At 32.3% G+C, this 15,736-nt stretch overlaps 1 protein-coding gene across 1 annotated transcript; it reads right to left on the reverse strand.

The window, feature by feature from the left end:
- Positions 1–6,745: 6,745 nt before the first annotated feature.
- On the reverse strand, positions 6,746–11,297 carry LOC129882174 (vacuolar protein sorting-associated protein 55 homolog). Its single transcript, XM_055956351.1, has 5 exons — positions 9,512–11,297; positions 9,385–9,436; positions 9,037–9,076; positions 8,848–8,932; positions 6,746–7,259 (listed from the first exon to the last, which is right to left on the reverse strand). The coding sequence occupies exons 2-5, from the start codon at positions 9,415–9,417 to the stop codon at positions 7,076–7,078; spliced, it is 342 nt and encodes a 113-aa protein (XP_055812326.1). The 5' UTR covers positions 9,418–9,436; positions 9,512–11,297; the 3' UTR covers positions 6,746–7,075.
- Between the last annotated feature and the right edge of the window lie 4,439 nt (positions 11,298–15,736).

The raw sequence follows: 15,736 nt of genomic DNA on the forward strand, positions 1-15,736 counted from the left end.
GTTATCTTTGTTACTTTCAAATTAATTTTCATCATGTCAAACTTGTCAAAATTGGAATTTGTGGCACTTGATATTTCTGGTAAAAATTATTTGTCATGGGTACTTGATGCTGAAATTCACCTTACCGCTGAGGGTCTTGGTGATGCTATAATTGAAGGAAATACAGCATCAAGTCAGGATAAAGCAAAGGCTATGATTTTCCTTCGTCATCATCTAGATGAAAGCCTAAAAATGAAATACTTGGCAGTGAAAGATCCACTTGAATTGTGGAAAGACTTAAAAGGGAGGTATGACCACCTCAGGGCAACGGTATTGCCAAGAGCTCGTTATGAGTGGATGCACTTACGGTTTCAAGATTTTAAAACCGTAATTGAGTATAATTCTGCTGTATTTAGAATAACTTCCCAATTAAAATTATGTGGGGAAAATATAAATGATGAGGACATGTTAGAAAAGACACTAACTACTTTTCATGTCTCTAATGTAATATTACAGCAGCAATACCGTGAAAAGGGTTTTAAAAAATACTCTGAATTGATATCATGTCTTCTGGTGGCTGAACAACATAATGCCCTTTTAATGAAAAATCATGAAACCCGTCCCACTGGAACTGCTCCGTTACCGGAGGCAAATATGGTAAAAGCACATGGCCAGTCTGAAAGAAGACATAATAAATATCAAGGTCACAATAATGTACGTGGGCGTGGCAATGGCAGAGGACGATATAATAATCGTCGTGGTGGTGGTCAACATAAAAGGGAGAACAATATCAGTTCTCAAAATGGCCCTTCAAAAAGTAACTGTCATCGTTGTGGCATGAAAGGCCACTGGAAAAATGAATGTCGAACGCCTGAGCATTTTGTAAGACTTTATCAAAATTCTTTTAAAAGAAAGGCAAATAGAGGTGGTGCCTCTTCTTCTAATGCTCGGATAGAGTCACACTTGGCGTTCGAAAATAATGTTGAGGCAAGGCCTTTGAATAATGATAATATTAAAACAAATCTGGCCTTAAGGGATGATGATTTTAATGACCTCAATGATATTACTCATTTGGAGGTTGAAGATTTTTTTAAGGATCTTAATTGATGTTTAATTTCATATTTTTCAATATGTTATCATGTACTTCGAATTATTGTGTTTTTACGTTTATGTATTTGAAGAAGAAAAAAAATAATAATCAAGGTCACATTTTTATGATAATTGTATATTGTTTATTACATTGTGCTATTTTACAATATTGTAATTAATTACTATTAGTGTGCTATTATTTAATCTTAATATCATATTGTTACTAAAAATAATATTCGCCTTATTTAATGTCATTATACTAATTGTTTATTCTTGTTAATGTTTTAGACATTAATAATATATAATGATTGTATTATTTTTATCAATAAACAAATTATCTATACATGATGAATAATATTATATTAATGTTTTATAATATTTTATATTTGTTTTTAATACTTGTGGAAAATATTTATTTAAGGTTAATAAGTATATAATTCCATAAACTAAATTATTGTAACATTCATCATAATTGAATCATATAATTTTTTAAATTCTAAATTACCATAATTTAACTTTAAAAAAAAAGGGACTTATGTTTTTCTAGCAAAATTGTTACTTATTTTATTTCTTACAATGCATTTTTATTTTATGAAGATAAATAAATTTATTAGTCTTCAATTGGATTCAAGATGAATAATGGAGATATGTGCATTTTGGATAGTGCCACAACTCATACGATATTAAAAGAAAAGAAATATTTTTGTCATTTGATTATGAAAAAGGCCTATGTCAATACAATATCTGGTAGTACAAAATTAATTGAAGGCTCTGGAAAAGCAGCCTTATTACTACCTGGAGGAACGATATTGGTAATTGATAATGCATTATATTGTAGTAAGTCTCAAAGAAACTTGTTAAGTTTCAAGGTTATTCGCCAAAATGACTATCATATTGAGACTGCAAATGAAGGAAAGGTTGAATACCTTTATATTACTACAATAAATATGGAGAAGAAAATTGTGCACGAAAAATTACCTGCACTTTCTTCTGGATTGTACCATACAAATATTGGTACTGTTGAATCACATGCCATTGTAAACAAAAGGTTTACTGATTCTAATGATTTTATCATTTGGCATGACCGGTTGGGCCATCCCGGTTATAATATGATGCGCAGAATTATTGAGAATTCACATGGACACACTTTGAAGAATCAGAAAATTCTTCAATCTAAGGAATTCTCTTGTGTTGCTTGTTTCCAAGGAAAACTGATTATCAAACCATCAGCAACTAAGGTTGGGATTGAATCCCCTGCGTTTCTGGAACGTATACAGGGTAATATATGTGGGCCAATTCACCCTTCATGTGGACCATTTAAATATTATATGGTCTTGATAGATGCATCTACAAGATGGTCACATGTGTGCTTATTATCAACTCGCAACATGGCTTTTGCGAGATTGTTAGCTCAAATTATAAGGTTAAGAGCACAATTTCCAGATTATGCAATAAAGACAATTCGTCTTGATAATGCTGGTGAATTCACATCTCAATCATTTAATGATTATTGTATGTCGATTGGAATAAAAATTGAGCATCCGGTCGCTCATGTGCATACTCAAAATGGTCTAGCAGAATCATTGATTAAACGCCTCCAATGGATAGCTAGACCATTGCTAATGAGGACAAAACTTCCTATTTCAGTATGGGGGCATGCTATTTTGCATGCAGCAGCACTTGTGCGCATAAGGCCAACAAATTATCATGAATTTTCCTCATTACAGTTGGCGTTTGGAAGGGAGCCAAATATATCCCATCTTAGAATATTTGGGTGTGCGGTATATGTCCCAATTGCTCCACCGCACCGCACAAAGATGGGTCCCCAAAGAAAATTGGGAATATATGTTGGGTATGAATCTCCTTCTATTATAAAATATCTGGAACCTATGACTGGAGATTTATTTACAGCAAGATTCGCTGATTGTCATTTTGATGAATCAGTATACCCAACATTAGGGGGAGAACATAAGCAGTTGAAAAATGAGATAGATTGGAATTCATTGTCACTATCTCATTTAGATCCTCGAACAAATCAATGTGAGCAAGAAGTTCAAAAGATGATTTATTTGCAGAATATTGCAAATCAACTGCCGGATGCATTTACTAACCTTCCACGGGTTACTAAATCGCATATCCCAGCTGCTAATGCTCAAGTTCGAGTTCATGTTCCGATAGGACAACTTATTCAGACAAATGAGTCTAGACCACGCTTAAAACGTGAAAGACCATTTGGTTCCAAAGATAAAAATCCTCGAAAAAGGAAAGGAATAAATGATCAAGATGATCATAATTTGGAGGCGAGTGCTCAAGAAGAGCCCAGAGACACAACAAATGGTGATACCACCGAGGAGGTCCAAGTACCTAAAAATAATGAGAATGAAGAAATCTCAATAAGTTATGTCTCTACAGGAAAACGGTGAAACCGAAATGATATTGTGGTCGATAATATTTTTGCTTATAATGTTGCCATTGAAATAATGCAACAAGATAAGGATCTTGAACCAAAATCTGTCGATGAATGCAGACAGAGAAATGATTGGCCAAGATGGAAGGATGCAATTCAAGCAGAGTTAAATTCACTTAAAAACGTGAAGTTTTCGGATCAATAGTTCGAACACCTGAAGATGTCAAGCCAGTAGGGCACAAATGGGTTTTTGTGCGTAAACGAAATGAAAAGGGTGAAGTCATAAGATATAAAGCACGACTTGTAGCCCAAGGTTTTTCGCAAAGACCTGACATTGACTATATGGAAACATATTCCCCTGTGGTGGATGCAATTACTTTCAGGTATCTAATGAATTTGGCAGTTCATGAAAAGCTTGAAATGCACTTAATGGACATGGTCACTGCCTATTTATATGGTTCATTGGACCACGACATTTTTATGAAAATTCCCGAAGGGTTCAAAGTGCCTGAAGCATACAAGGATTCTCGAGAAAATTGCTCAATAAAACTTCAAAAATCCTTGTACGGGTTGAAACAATCAGGGCGAATGTGGTACAATCGTCTTAGCGAATATTTGCTAAAAGAAGGATATAAAAATGATCCAATTTGCCCTTGTGTCTTTATGAGAAGGTCTGGATCTGAATTTGTCATAATAGCAGTATATGTTGATGATTTGAATATTATTGGAACTCCAGAAGAACTTTCAAAGGCAGTAAAATGTCTGAAAAGGGAGTTTGAAATGAAAGACCTTGGAAAGACAAAATTTTGTCTTGGTCTACAAATTGAACATTTTACAAATGGGATATTTGTCCATCAGTCAACATATACTGAAAATATTTTAAAGAGATTTTATATGGATAAAGCACACCCATTGAGTACTCCAATGGTTGTGAGATCTCTTGATATTAATACAGATCCGTTTCGGCCTTATGAAAATGATGAAGAACTTATTGGTGCTGAAATACCATACCTTAGTGCAATTGGTGCATTAATGTATCTTGCCAACAATTCTAGACCAGATATAGCTTTCTCAGTAAACTTGTTAGCAAGATTTAGTTCTTCACCAACACGCAGACACTGGAATGGAATTAAGCATATATTCAGATACCTTCGAGGTACCATTGATATGGGATTGTTTTACTCAAATGATTCCACGTCACAATTGATCGGTTATGCAGATGCGGGATATTTATCTGATCCCCATAAAGGTCGATCGCAAACAGGCTATTTATTTACATGTGGTGGTACAACTATATCATGGCGTTCAACAAAGCAAACTATGGTTGCCACTTCCTCAAATCATGCAGAGATAATAGCCATTCATGAAGCAAGTCGAGAATGTGTTTGGTTAAGATCAATAACTGAACACATTCAAGAAACATGTGGTCTTTCTTTGACAAAAGACGCCCAACAATATTGTATGAAGACAATGTTGCATGTATAGCTCAACTGAAGGGAGGATACATCAAAGGAGACAGAACAAAACATATTTCACCAAAATTCTTTTTCACTCATGATCTTCAAAAGAAGGGTGAAATAGATGTCCAACAAATTCGTTCAAGTGACAATTTGGCGGATATGTTCACCAAAGCATTGTCAACTTCAACCTTTGAGAAAATGAGATACAAAATTGGAATGCGTCGTCTTCGAGATATTAAGTGATATTTTCATCAGGGGGAGCAAAATACGCGCTGTACTCTTTTTTCCTTAGTCAAGGTTTTGTCCCACTGGGTTTTTCTGATAAGGTTTTTAATGAGGCAGCACTCAAGGCGTATTATCAGATATGTGTACTCTTTTTTCTTCATTAGGCTTTTTCCCACTAGGTTTTTCCTAATAAGGTTTTAACGAGGCACATTTCTCGTGGACATCCAAGGGGGAGTATTATCAACCAAGTAAAATGGTTGTCCACTTAAAATGGTGGATAGTCCATTTACTTTTTAAGTGGGTAAATTGCCCACTAATATTTTCCTCCACTTGTAAATATGGCTATAAATATAGCCTTAAACTTCAATGTAAAAACACACAAAACATATAAAAGAAGAGAATTAATATTACTCTCTCTATATTACTACTCTCTCTATTAATACTTTCTATATTATTCTCTTGTTCTTTTTCCTTTATAAAATTGTCAAGTAAGTTAATTTATAACAATGCAAGATAAACTAAAAGTAGAATTGTCTACTGTGTATCCACAAACATTTAATATAATAAAGAACACATGTTTATATTTTTTTTCAAATTCAATGCAAGATTATTTGTTTCTAGGGATAATAATCTTTGTGCATTCTACCAAATGCTGGAGAACTTTTATAAACAGACAAAACCCATATATTGACTAGAAAATTTTGTACAATTGACTAGAAAATTTTGTACAAGTCAACCAAAGGACAAGAAAAGAAATACTGAAAACCTTGGAAACTTTATTGATAATTTATCGCTAAATACGATGATTAACAATGAAGTTATTTAGCTACAAAATTTATTCGACGCTAGCTAATTTTTATTTTTTTTAATAGTGTCTCTAATGGTTTTGTGCTATTGTTTTGTAATGGATTCTCCTTCAAATTTTATTTTTTCTGTGTTAATAAAGCTCTTGATAGCATTATTATTTTTTTGAGTTGGTTTACCGAAAACAACCTCTTTAACTCACAAACGTAAAAATAAGGTGTATGTACATTATACTCTTTTCAGATCTCTTTTATGATATTATACTGAATATGTTATTGTTGTAGTTAATAAAACCTTTATAATCTCCGGAGATAGTTTTATTGAGAATTGTATGGCTAAACTTAATTATTATTATTTTTGGCTTGAGGTATTTTTACTTCTGGTTCTTTACGGGGTTGTTTGGGACGAAAGAAAATATTTTCTCGAAAAATAAGTAAGTTTGTTTCTTATTGTCTATCGTTTTATAAGTAAGCAAATATTAGAAATTTGGAATGTCATTTATAAAACTTTTTTTTCCTATTTTCACAAGAGAAATTATTTTCTTTCATTTTTTAGAAACTTATTTTTCAAAATATTTTAACCAGCCAAACATGAATAATATTTTCGTGATTTTTCCCCTTACCAAATACACCTTACATCTCATTTCTTCTTTTCTGAATTTCAACCATGTTTGGCTTCTTAAAGATTGAAATAATCCATGATTCAACTAAACTCCATGATTATCTCAAAATGCAACAAATAAAAAAAATCAACTAAAATAATTTTGAAAATGCACCAAATATAATTCAAGCAAGCACAAGTTCAAGAAGAAACATACACAGAATTGAATATTTATGATCTGTTAGCAACTTTCTATGCAAATAGAGTAGTAACTAAAAATATGATCTTTGTTCCATCAGCAAAAGGTTCAAACTTTGAGAAAATAACACTCACATCAAGAAATGTGACATTAGACAAAGCTATACACATTGGTAAATAAAATTTCTAGTTTCATTTCTAGCATTGGCTCCTTCCTTTTCAGCTACCTTTTGTTTGCATTTTCTTGTTTGTTAGAACTAGGCAACATAATTACAGTCAGAGGAACGTAAAGGGCAATGCCTCGATTTTTATATCACCACTCGTCATCAAGACTAGCACGATGAAAACACATGACTGTGCAGACAAATATGAAGAATGACACGAATTCGATGAACATTGCTCCTGTCTGGATAAGATCTGCATGTCTGAGAATAATGGGGATGGCTATGCTTCCCACAGCTGACGCCCCTGTTAAGAATTTAGCAGCATCCATCCAGCTGCAAAGATGAAAAACAAAAAAGGCCTAAAATGAGAAGGATTTGGTGAGAAGTACAGAACAAAAGATAGGAAGAAACAAGAAAGGAGGTCTTCATAAAGTAAAACATCAAATCATAGATACTCGAGACTTATAGCTCGTTTAACCCAACTTTCAAAAAATCTGCTATTTTGAAAAGCGTTCTTTGTCAGAAGTATATTTCGAAAAAGCACTTTAGAGAGAAACAATTCAGTTTGAAAAACACTTTCGCTAATATTAGAGCAGCAATTTGTGTTTGGCCAAGATTCCAAAAGTGCTTTGGGGAAAACACTACGTTTTCCAGCAACAGCCCCGGCTACTACTCAAAAAACACTCACTTTTTTCCTAAAGTCTTGGTCAAATACCAAAACTCTTAAATAAGTACTTTTGGCTTCATCTAGTGGCAGGTGGCAGATTTTTTTGCTAAAATAGCTTATACCTCTCCAACGACATCTTCCTAGAAAGGTCAAAGGTTTAATTCAACCAGACAAATGACAATTCCCTTCTATGAGGAGAAATGAAAAATGTAATGTTTTGGTTACTTAAAGTGCCCTTATCTTTGAATGAAAGGGCATTGTATAGGTTTTGGAGCTTGATGTAATTACCGTATTATGTCTTCGTCCATGTCCCCCTCAAATTATGCAAAAAGTTGCACGTGAATAGACATGGTAGGGGTCAAGCCTAATCCTCCACATCAAGGACCCGCGATCCTTGGTGATGGCTTAACTAAAAAAAAAGTACTTTTGGCTTATTAGAAGCTTGGACAAACAGGTTATTAGAGCATCATCAATAAAAGAAATACTTATATATACATAGTTTGTATTATGTAGTTTTTAATCATAAAACAAGTAACAGATGAACTCCAATATTCACATTCATGTTAGTGGGTGTAGCAAGGTCATCTTTTATCGGACCACATACTTCACACGTGCTCATTATCAGTATTCTGTACCACTAATCAGTTTCCCCGATATGCAATGTGTTTACCATATGAAAACTAATTATATTAATGCAGTAACACTAACATGACACAGTTTTGGCAGATAGACAATCTCCAAACAATGACGTGTCTGGCCAAAATTAGCAATCACCAAATCCTACATATAATATAAGCAGTCTTCTGCAGTAATTAATGGTTATGCACCCCAAGTAACTCAATATAGCACGTCTAGTACAACAATATTCATCTAATTAGAATGATATCACAAATATCCTTCAAGAAAGAGGCAAATTATTCTATGAATGAAGCATGTACGAGGATCAAATACGATGTCATATAAATCTCTCAGAGTTAAAAGTGAACATGATCTAGAACATGTATTTAAGAGATGGATGGAAAATAATAGAACAAACCATGACTGATGAAAAGAATTACAATGGGGTGAGCTAATGAAATATAGTACCCCCCCCCCCCCTTCCATTTAACTCCCCCTCCTCAACCCTTTATTCAACATCACAAAAGACAGTTTATCCTCAGTTTTCATAAGTAAAGAAAGAACTTCTTACAGCAGTATGTAAGAAAAATCATGAGAGATAGGAGATTCAATAAACTTCTGCACAAAGTATCTTACCCTCCGCCATCTCGACTTATTAGGAACTGTGTCGATCCACCACCAAAGAATAAGCATGGCATGGGAACCACAACATACATAAGAGCTGTCAAAACCAAGTAATCTTCTTAGTTAGCCAACATAACAGATTACTCTGCTTTAAAAAAACAGAAATAAGCCAACTATGTAGATCACATTTCTTTCACAAACCTGATAACATTGGCCACCAGTTGTTGTATAGAGCACAAGCCTACAAGAAACAATATTGAAGCAAAAGCATTACAATTAACTCTTTGGATAAGACCAAAGACACACTGGTTTTCTTTTAAAAAAGAGATTAGATGCACAAAAAGCAAACAGAATGATCCTCTTGTTTACACACAACACACACATAATATGGTAATGCGTTGTCGGTATACAAGGGATAATGAGAAAGTAGAGAACCTTAATTGAACTTGTTACTACTCAAGTAAAACACTACATTCATTGGTACTTGCAAAACCATTGGAAATACAGGGATACACACTCATCATGCAGGAAAACATTTGTAAGACCTACCAGGATCTGTAACAAGATGCTAGAAGAGAACATGAAGGCAAGCCCCGCAAGCCTGTATCAAACATTATATCAGAAAACAGTCTACCAGAAACACAGACCAAAGGCAAATATTAGTTGAATCACTTACACTTTATCCAAGAAGTGAAAACCAGCAATTGAACCATAAAGATGACACGGAGAACCAGAAAAAACCAAGTTAGTAATTGTATGATCATAATGAGATTCGACAATTTAAATTTAACCAGCTACATGGAAATAGAAATATGATCAAAATTAATTGATTTGATAATACCATCATTTGTAAATAGAAAACCCGAAGAGAAACATCAAGTAAATGAAGTAATGCCCCTCTCTATTCATCCTGGTCTATCCAGATAGACCCAATCTTACCTAGTAGCTTCATGGAACAGTCAATTGACTAGACCAATCAGTTCGAAAATTATCGGAGTTTTATTGATTAACAAGTTGGATTGCAATGAATTACAAATTGAGTATCACCGTTTCATTAGAAGTCAGAGTAAGAGGTAGTCATAGTCCATGATCCACAGCCACAGTTGGTCGTACTTACAAATGGCAGAAACAGTCACCACACACCAGAGGATGAAATATTAAACTACAATCCCCTTATCAGAAATTCTTAGTTTAATTTCAGAAGCGAATTGAAGACATACTTTGGATCATATCTCTAAGATGTGTTGCTTTCATAAAACCTGACACATTTTGCAAGTTCTCCAATCCTTCCATGTGTTTTGACACACAGCCTATAACTTATCTACTAAAGCAACACTAGAAAGTTGAACTGCACCATCGGTCAGCTTACCATCCGCAATCAGATGACCAAAATGAAAATGCCAGTTCATTCTACATCAGCTTTAATGATGTTTGGATCTATGTGAATTTTCTGCTGTTAAGTTTTTCTTGATAATATAATGCAACTTGCTCAAATTCTAGAGCAAACTGTTTTTTTGTAAATTCAAGAATCAAACTTTCATTTTTTAACTCAAGAATCGAGCTTGGGAGAAAAGGGAAATAATTAGACATATCATAAGCTCCACTGTACCCCAGAATTAAAGATTTGATAAGAACTCTATTGCCAGCTAAAAGCAAATATTAAATATGACAAATGTAAAACTTTTTTGAACCATAAGCCTAAATGTTAATCACAAGTATTTCAGCTGTAGTAAAATTATTACAGAACTCGAAAAACTAGAATTGGGTCATGGATGAATCAAGAATTCTATTGCCAGCCAAAAAAAAAAAACTGAAAAATATAAACTTTTTGAACCATAAGCCTAAGCTAGCGTTTGGCCATAAATTTCGGACCAAATTTTGAAAATTTATCTTCATATATCTATTTCTCCATGAAATTTAATCAGATTTTCAAGTTCCCAAATACATGCTCATACCAGTTTTTCTTTTGTGGTACTTCCACTCACAGAACTTCAATTTTTTTCCAAATAAAATGCATGTCTAAATACAACTTCAAGAACTCAAATTTTTCAAATTTCAAGTTTCAACTTCAAAATCTATGGCTAAACAGGAACTTAAATGTTCAATGAGAATTATTTCAGCTGTAGTAAAATTTTGAAATAATTCAAGAAACAAGAATTGGGTCATTTATATTCATCCAACAAAGAACCCCACCAACCATAATCTGATAATCAACTACCTCAAACCTCAAAACTTTTGAAACAAGCAGTAAATAATATAACTAAAAAAAAGAAAAATTAAACAAAAAAATTAAAAGGGGTTTATTGCTAATTCAAAACTGAAACTAGAATAGCAAAAAGATTGTACCTTCAATGGTCATCGCCATTTATGGTTAATTTTGAAGGGGCAAAATAGGAAGGAAAAAATTGTTTTTGATCGCTGATCCAAACTCTGATTCTTGAACTTGAAAAGATTGAAATAAAGCACTAAATTTGGGCTTTGTAAATTTAGATGTATTTTCTATAAGGACCCTGTAAATAGTATTTATATAGGAGATTTCCCCCCATACTTTATTGTTTTGTTGTTTTTTGCTTGAATGTTTGAAAAAAAAACTTTGAAGGACCCAAATGTAGTTTTTTTTATTTTGCCAACTCTCACCTTAATATATAGATAGATTTAAAATAGTACCCGTAGACACTGAAATTTTATGAGACTCTACGAGACGTGTTCGATTCCAGTTAGAATTTTTGGAGGCTAGTCTATCCAAAACCCTAACTTATGCCTATATAAAGATATTATATTTCCTTAAATAAACATCTCGAATATCTCATAAATTCTTGAGTATTCACAAAGAGATCATGAAGACACTATGTATTGTTTTTCTCAAAGAAATAATCTCGAAAATTCCACAAATTCATGAAATATTCATAAAGAGATCAAAATATGTCAAAGTCTTCTTGATAATTAAATATATTTTCAAGAAAATCCACAAATCATTTCTTAGAGATCAAGTTCAAATCATCCTAGCTAGTTCGAGAAATGCGCTACTAACGGCCTTCATACGATGGAGATCAAATTCAAATCATCTGAATTTGAGAAATACGTCACTAACAGTCCTCGAATCACGGAGAAATCTAGATAGAAGAATCAATGAAACAAACAAATTTGTACTCACACTATTTATCAATAAAATTATATGTTTCATATTTTATTGGTGATTACAATTTATTTTCTATCACTTTAAAAATTGTTGCAAGCAAATTGGCACGCTCAGTGGGACCAAATTTTCCCTTCATCTTTTCTCTCACAAGTTAAATCGGCAAATTTGAAGCCACAAAACCGCAAAGGTGAAAAAAATGAGTACTCCAAGCCTCGTCTTTGAGTTTCATCAAGTCTACACTCCCGACAAGTTTTGAAGCAGGGGACATTTGTAGACACTGAAATTTTATGGGACTCTACAAGACTATTCAATTTTAGTTAGGTTTCTTGGAGGCTAGTCTACCCTAAACTTTAGTTTATGCCTATATAAATGTATTATATTTCCTTAAAGAGGCATATCGAATGTCCCATAAATTCTTGGGTATTCACAAAGAGACCATGAAGACATCATATAATGTTTTCCTCGAAGAAGTAATCTTGAAAACTCCACAAATTCATGAAATATTCATAAAAATATCAAAATATGCCAAAGTTTTCTTGATAATCAAATATTTGAAGAAGATCCACAAATCCTTTCTTTGAGATCAGTTCAAATCATCTTAGCTAGTTCGAGCAATACGCCACTAATGGACCTCGAATTACGATGAAGATTAAATCCAAATCATTCTAGTTCCAGAAATACGCCGCTAATTGCCCTCAAATTACGATGGAGACCAAATTCAAATCATCTGAGTTCGAGAAATACGCTACTAACGACCCTCGAATCACGGAGAAATCTAGATAGAAGAATCAATAAAACAAATAAATTTGTACCACACTATTTATCAATAAAATTATGTTTCTTCATATTTTATTCGGTATTGCAATTTATTTTATATCACTTTAAAATTTCTTACAAATAAATTGGCTTGCTCAGTGGGACCAAACCTGCCTTTCATCTCTTCTCTCACAAGTCAAATCTGCAACTTTGAAGCCACAAAACCGCAAAGGTGAAAATAATGAATACTTCAAGCCTCGTCTTTGAGTTATCAAGTCTACACTCCCGACAAGCCTTGAAGCAAGGGATATTTCTAGAAACTGAAATTCTATGGGACTCTACAAGACGTGTTCGATTCCAGTTAGGATTTTTGGAGGCTAGTCTATCCTAAATACTAGCTTATGCCTATATAGATGTATTATATTTCCTTAAAGTGACATCTCGAATATCCCATAAATTCTTGAATATTCACAAAGAGATCACGAAGACATCATATATTGTTTTTCTCAAAGAAGTAATCTCAAAAATTCCACAAATTTATGAAATATTTTATAAAGAGATCAAAATATGTCAAAGTCTTCTTGATAATCAAATACTTTAAGAAGATCCACAAATCATTTCATAGAGATCAAGTTCAAATCATCCTAGCTAGTTCGAGAAATGCGCCACTAATGGCTCTCGAATTACGATGAAGATCAAATCTAAATCATCCTAATTCGAGAAATACGTCACTAACAACCCTCAAATTATGATGGAGATCAAATCCAAACCATTTGAGTTTGAGAAATAAGCCACTAGTGGTCCTCGAATCATGGAGAAATCTAGAGAAAAAAAAAATGAGGAAACAAACAAATTTGTACCCACGCTATTTATCAATAAAATAATATTTTTTTATATTTTATTCGTGATTATAATTTATTTTTTTATCACTTTTAATTTTGTTGCAAACAATACCTTAAATATCTTTTGATCAAATTTATTTTTGAAATTATCAAAAAGTGAGCACTTTTAGTCTCTATTATTTTTTACAAGTTCTAGAGGTTATTTCAATGAAAATTGCCAAGACGAATTTTTCTAGTTTTACCACAAAAGTCTTATTAAATTTCAAAAATTATTATGTCAAAAGTTAAATCAAACATTAAAATTAATCTGTTTGTAATTGATACATGTTCATTCGGAATATCACAAGAGCATACTTTATTGATGTTTGATTCAATAGTCATCATAAATACCTAATCAACAACAACATAATTAATGAAATCTCACAAGTGAAATGTGAAGATGGTAGAAAGTGTACGCAGGCCTTATCCCTATCTTTTGAAGGTAAAAGATTATTTTGGAAAGACCCTCAATTTGAGTGCAACAAATCAAAGAGTATGGCAATTGTTTCCACGAGTATAAATGAGTACGAAAAGCCACCGACTTAGAACTATGCCAAATTGGATCGAACAAACAACATAATAAAAGTCGAAATTAACCGAATTTAAAATACAATTCAAATCAACACGAAAAGAATTACTAAGTAGGCGTTTGGACATGCGATTATATCACGATATGAAATCATGAGATGAAATCAATATTTAGACACGAGATTTCACGCTGAATTCATCATGCTATGAAATCACGATATGAAATCATGAGATGAAATCAACATTTGGACATGAGATTTCACGCTGAATTCATCTCATGATTTCATATCATGGAATGAAATCCCAAATTATCTAAAATGCATGATTTGAAAATTTCAAATTATGATTTAGAATTTTTCAAATACAAAAATTGACCCACAAGTTTATATTTTTGTAAAAAAAAAACTCACATTTATATCTACAAACTATTTATTTCATATGTAAATAAAAGTTATTATTCATATCATTACTTTTTATACCAGTTATATCTCATATGATGATTATTCTCACCAACATAAGAATTATTATTACTTCAAATCAATTCCTTCTTTATCATTTACATTCACAAAATTCATTATTTTTGATAAAAATTATTTACCCATCTAAATTTATTTCTACTTCATTCAATTTTTTTTATTGAATTAAAGTTTGATCAATAAATATTGTATTTTTAAGAATAGTTTTGTGATAGTGTATATGATTTTATAAATTTTTACTTCTTTAGTAAGATTGTATAAAGAATTGAGACAATTTTAGTAGTTTTACAATTTATGAAGTTTTTATGTTCATGAGAAAATATACAACATAAAAAGTCTAAATTAAATATCCAATTTTTTTTTAACTTCGTCTCATAATTTCAAATCATGATTTCATATCGCATGACCAAACGGGCATATATACAAGTGGGTAAGGAAAGTAAGAAGAGAATTAGATGAGAAAAGAAGTAAACTCAATAAATATCAACCTTCATAAATGTCATTTGACTAATTTTATTTTATTGTAAAAAAAATATGATTATTGATATTTCGCGTGCTTTTAGCAAATTCCTACAAATAATTATCACAAGACAAATGTTCCTTCTAACCGCCCCAATTGATCTTTCATTTTTTTAACTTCTAATCCACCAAATGACTTTTATCTTAATTTGTCCCCAATGTGACAACTTAACCTACAACAATTTTACAAAAAAAAAAAGTTCCCTCAATTTTTAAAAAAGCATAATATATAAATATGTCTTTTAATCATGTAATGATTCACCACATTATCACGCCTCATAAGTGTCATGTAAGTGCTATATGACACAAAGTTGTTCATGTGGAAGGCTTACATAGGAATAATGTTAGTTCTCAGCAAAAGATTCTAGAGAAATGTGGAAACTTTCCATAATAGAACCTAGAATATCATAAATTTGCATGAAAAGTCTTTAGAATATTCTAGGCATGTAGATAGTTCTAGAGAAGGATTCTAAATATAAATATGTGAGTATTTGTATAATAATTATTATTTATATTTTAGCCCCTTAATGAATAGTATAAATAGAGGGGTATCCATTTATAAATTCATCAAGCAAAAATCAAAGCATTTTACAATACAATTC

Source organism: Solanum dulcamara, chromosome 3, assembly GCF_947179165.1.
Source record: "Solanum dulcamara chromosome 3, daSolDulc1.2, whole genome shotgun sequence".
NCBI lineage: Eukaryota > Viridiplantae > Streptophyta > Magnoliopsida > Solanales > Solanaceae > Solanum > Solanum dulcamara.

Excerpts from the sequence above, each read along its gene's own strand:
- LOC129882174 (XM_055956351.1), bottom strand. The coding sequence starts at position 9,417 with ATGTTCTCTTCTAGCATCTTGTTACAGATCCTG. Across the intron at positions 8,933-9,036 it reads CTGGTGGCCAATGTTATCAG|CTCTTATGTATGTTGTGGTT; the intron begins GTTTGTGAAAGA and ends TGGTTTTGACAG. Across the intron at positions 7,260-8,847 it reads ATAAGTCGAGATGGCGGAGG|CTGGATGGATGCTGCTAAAT; the intron begins GTAAGATACTTT and ends TCATCTTTGCAG.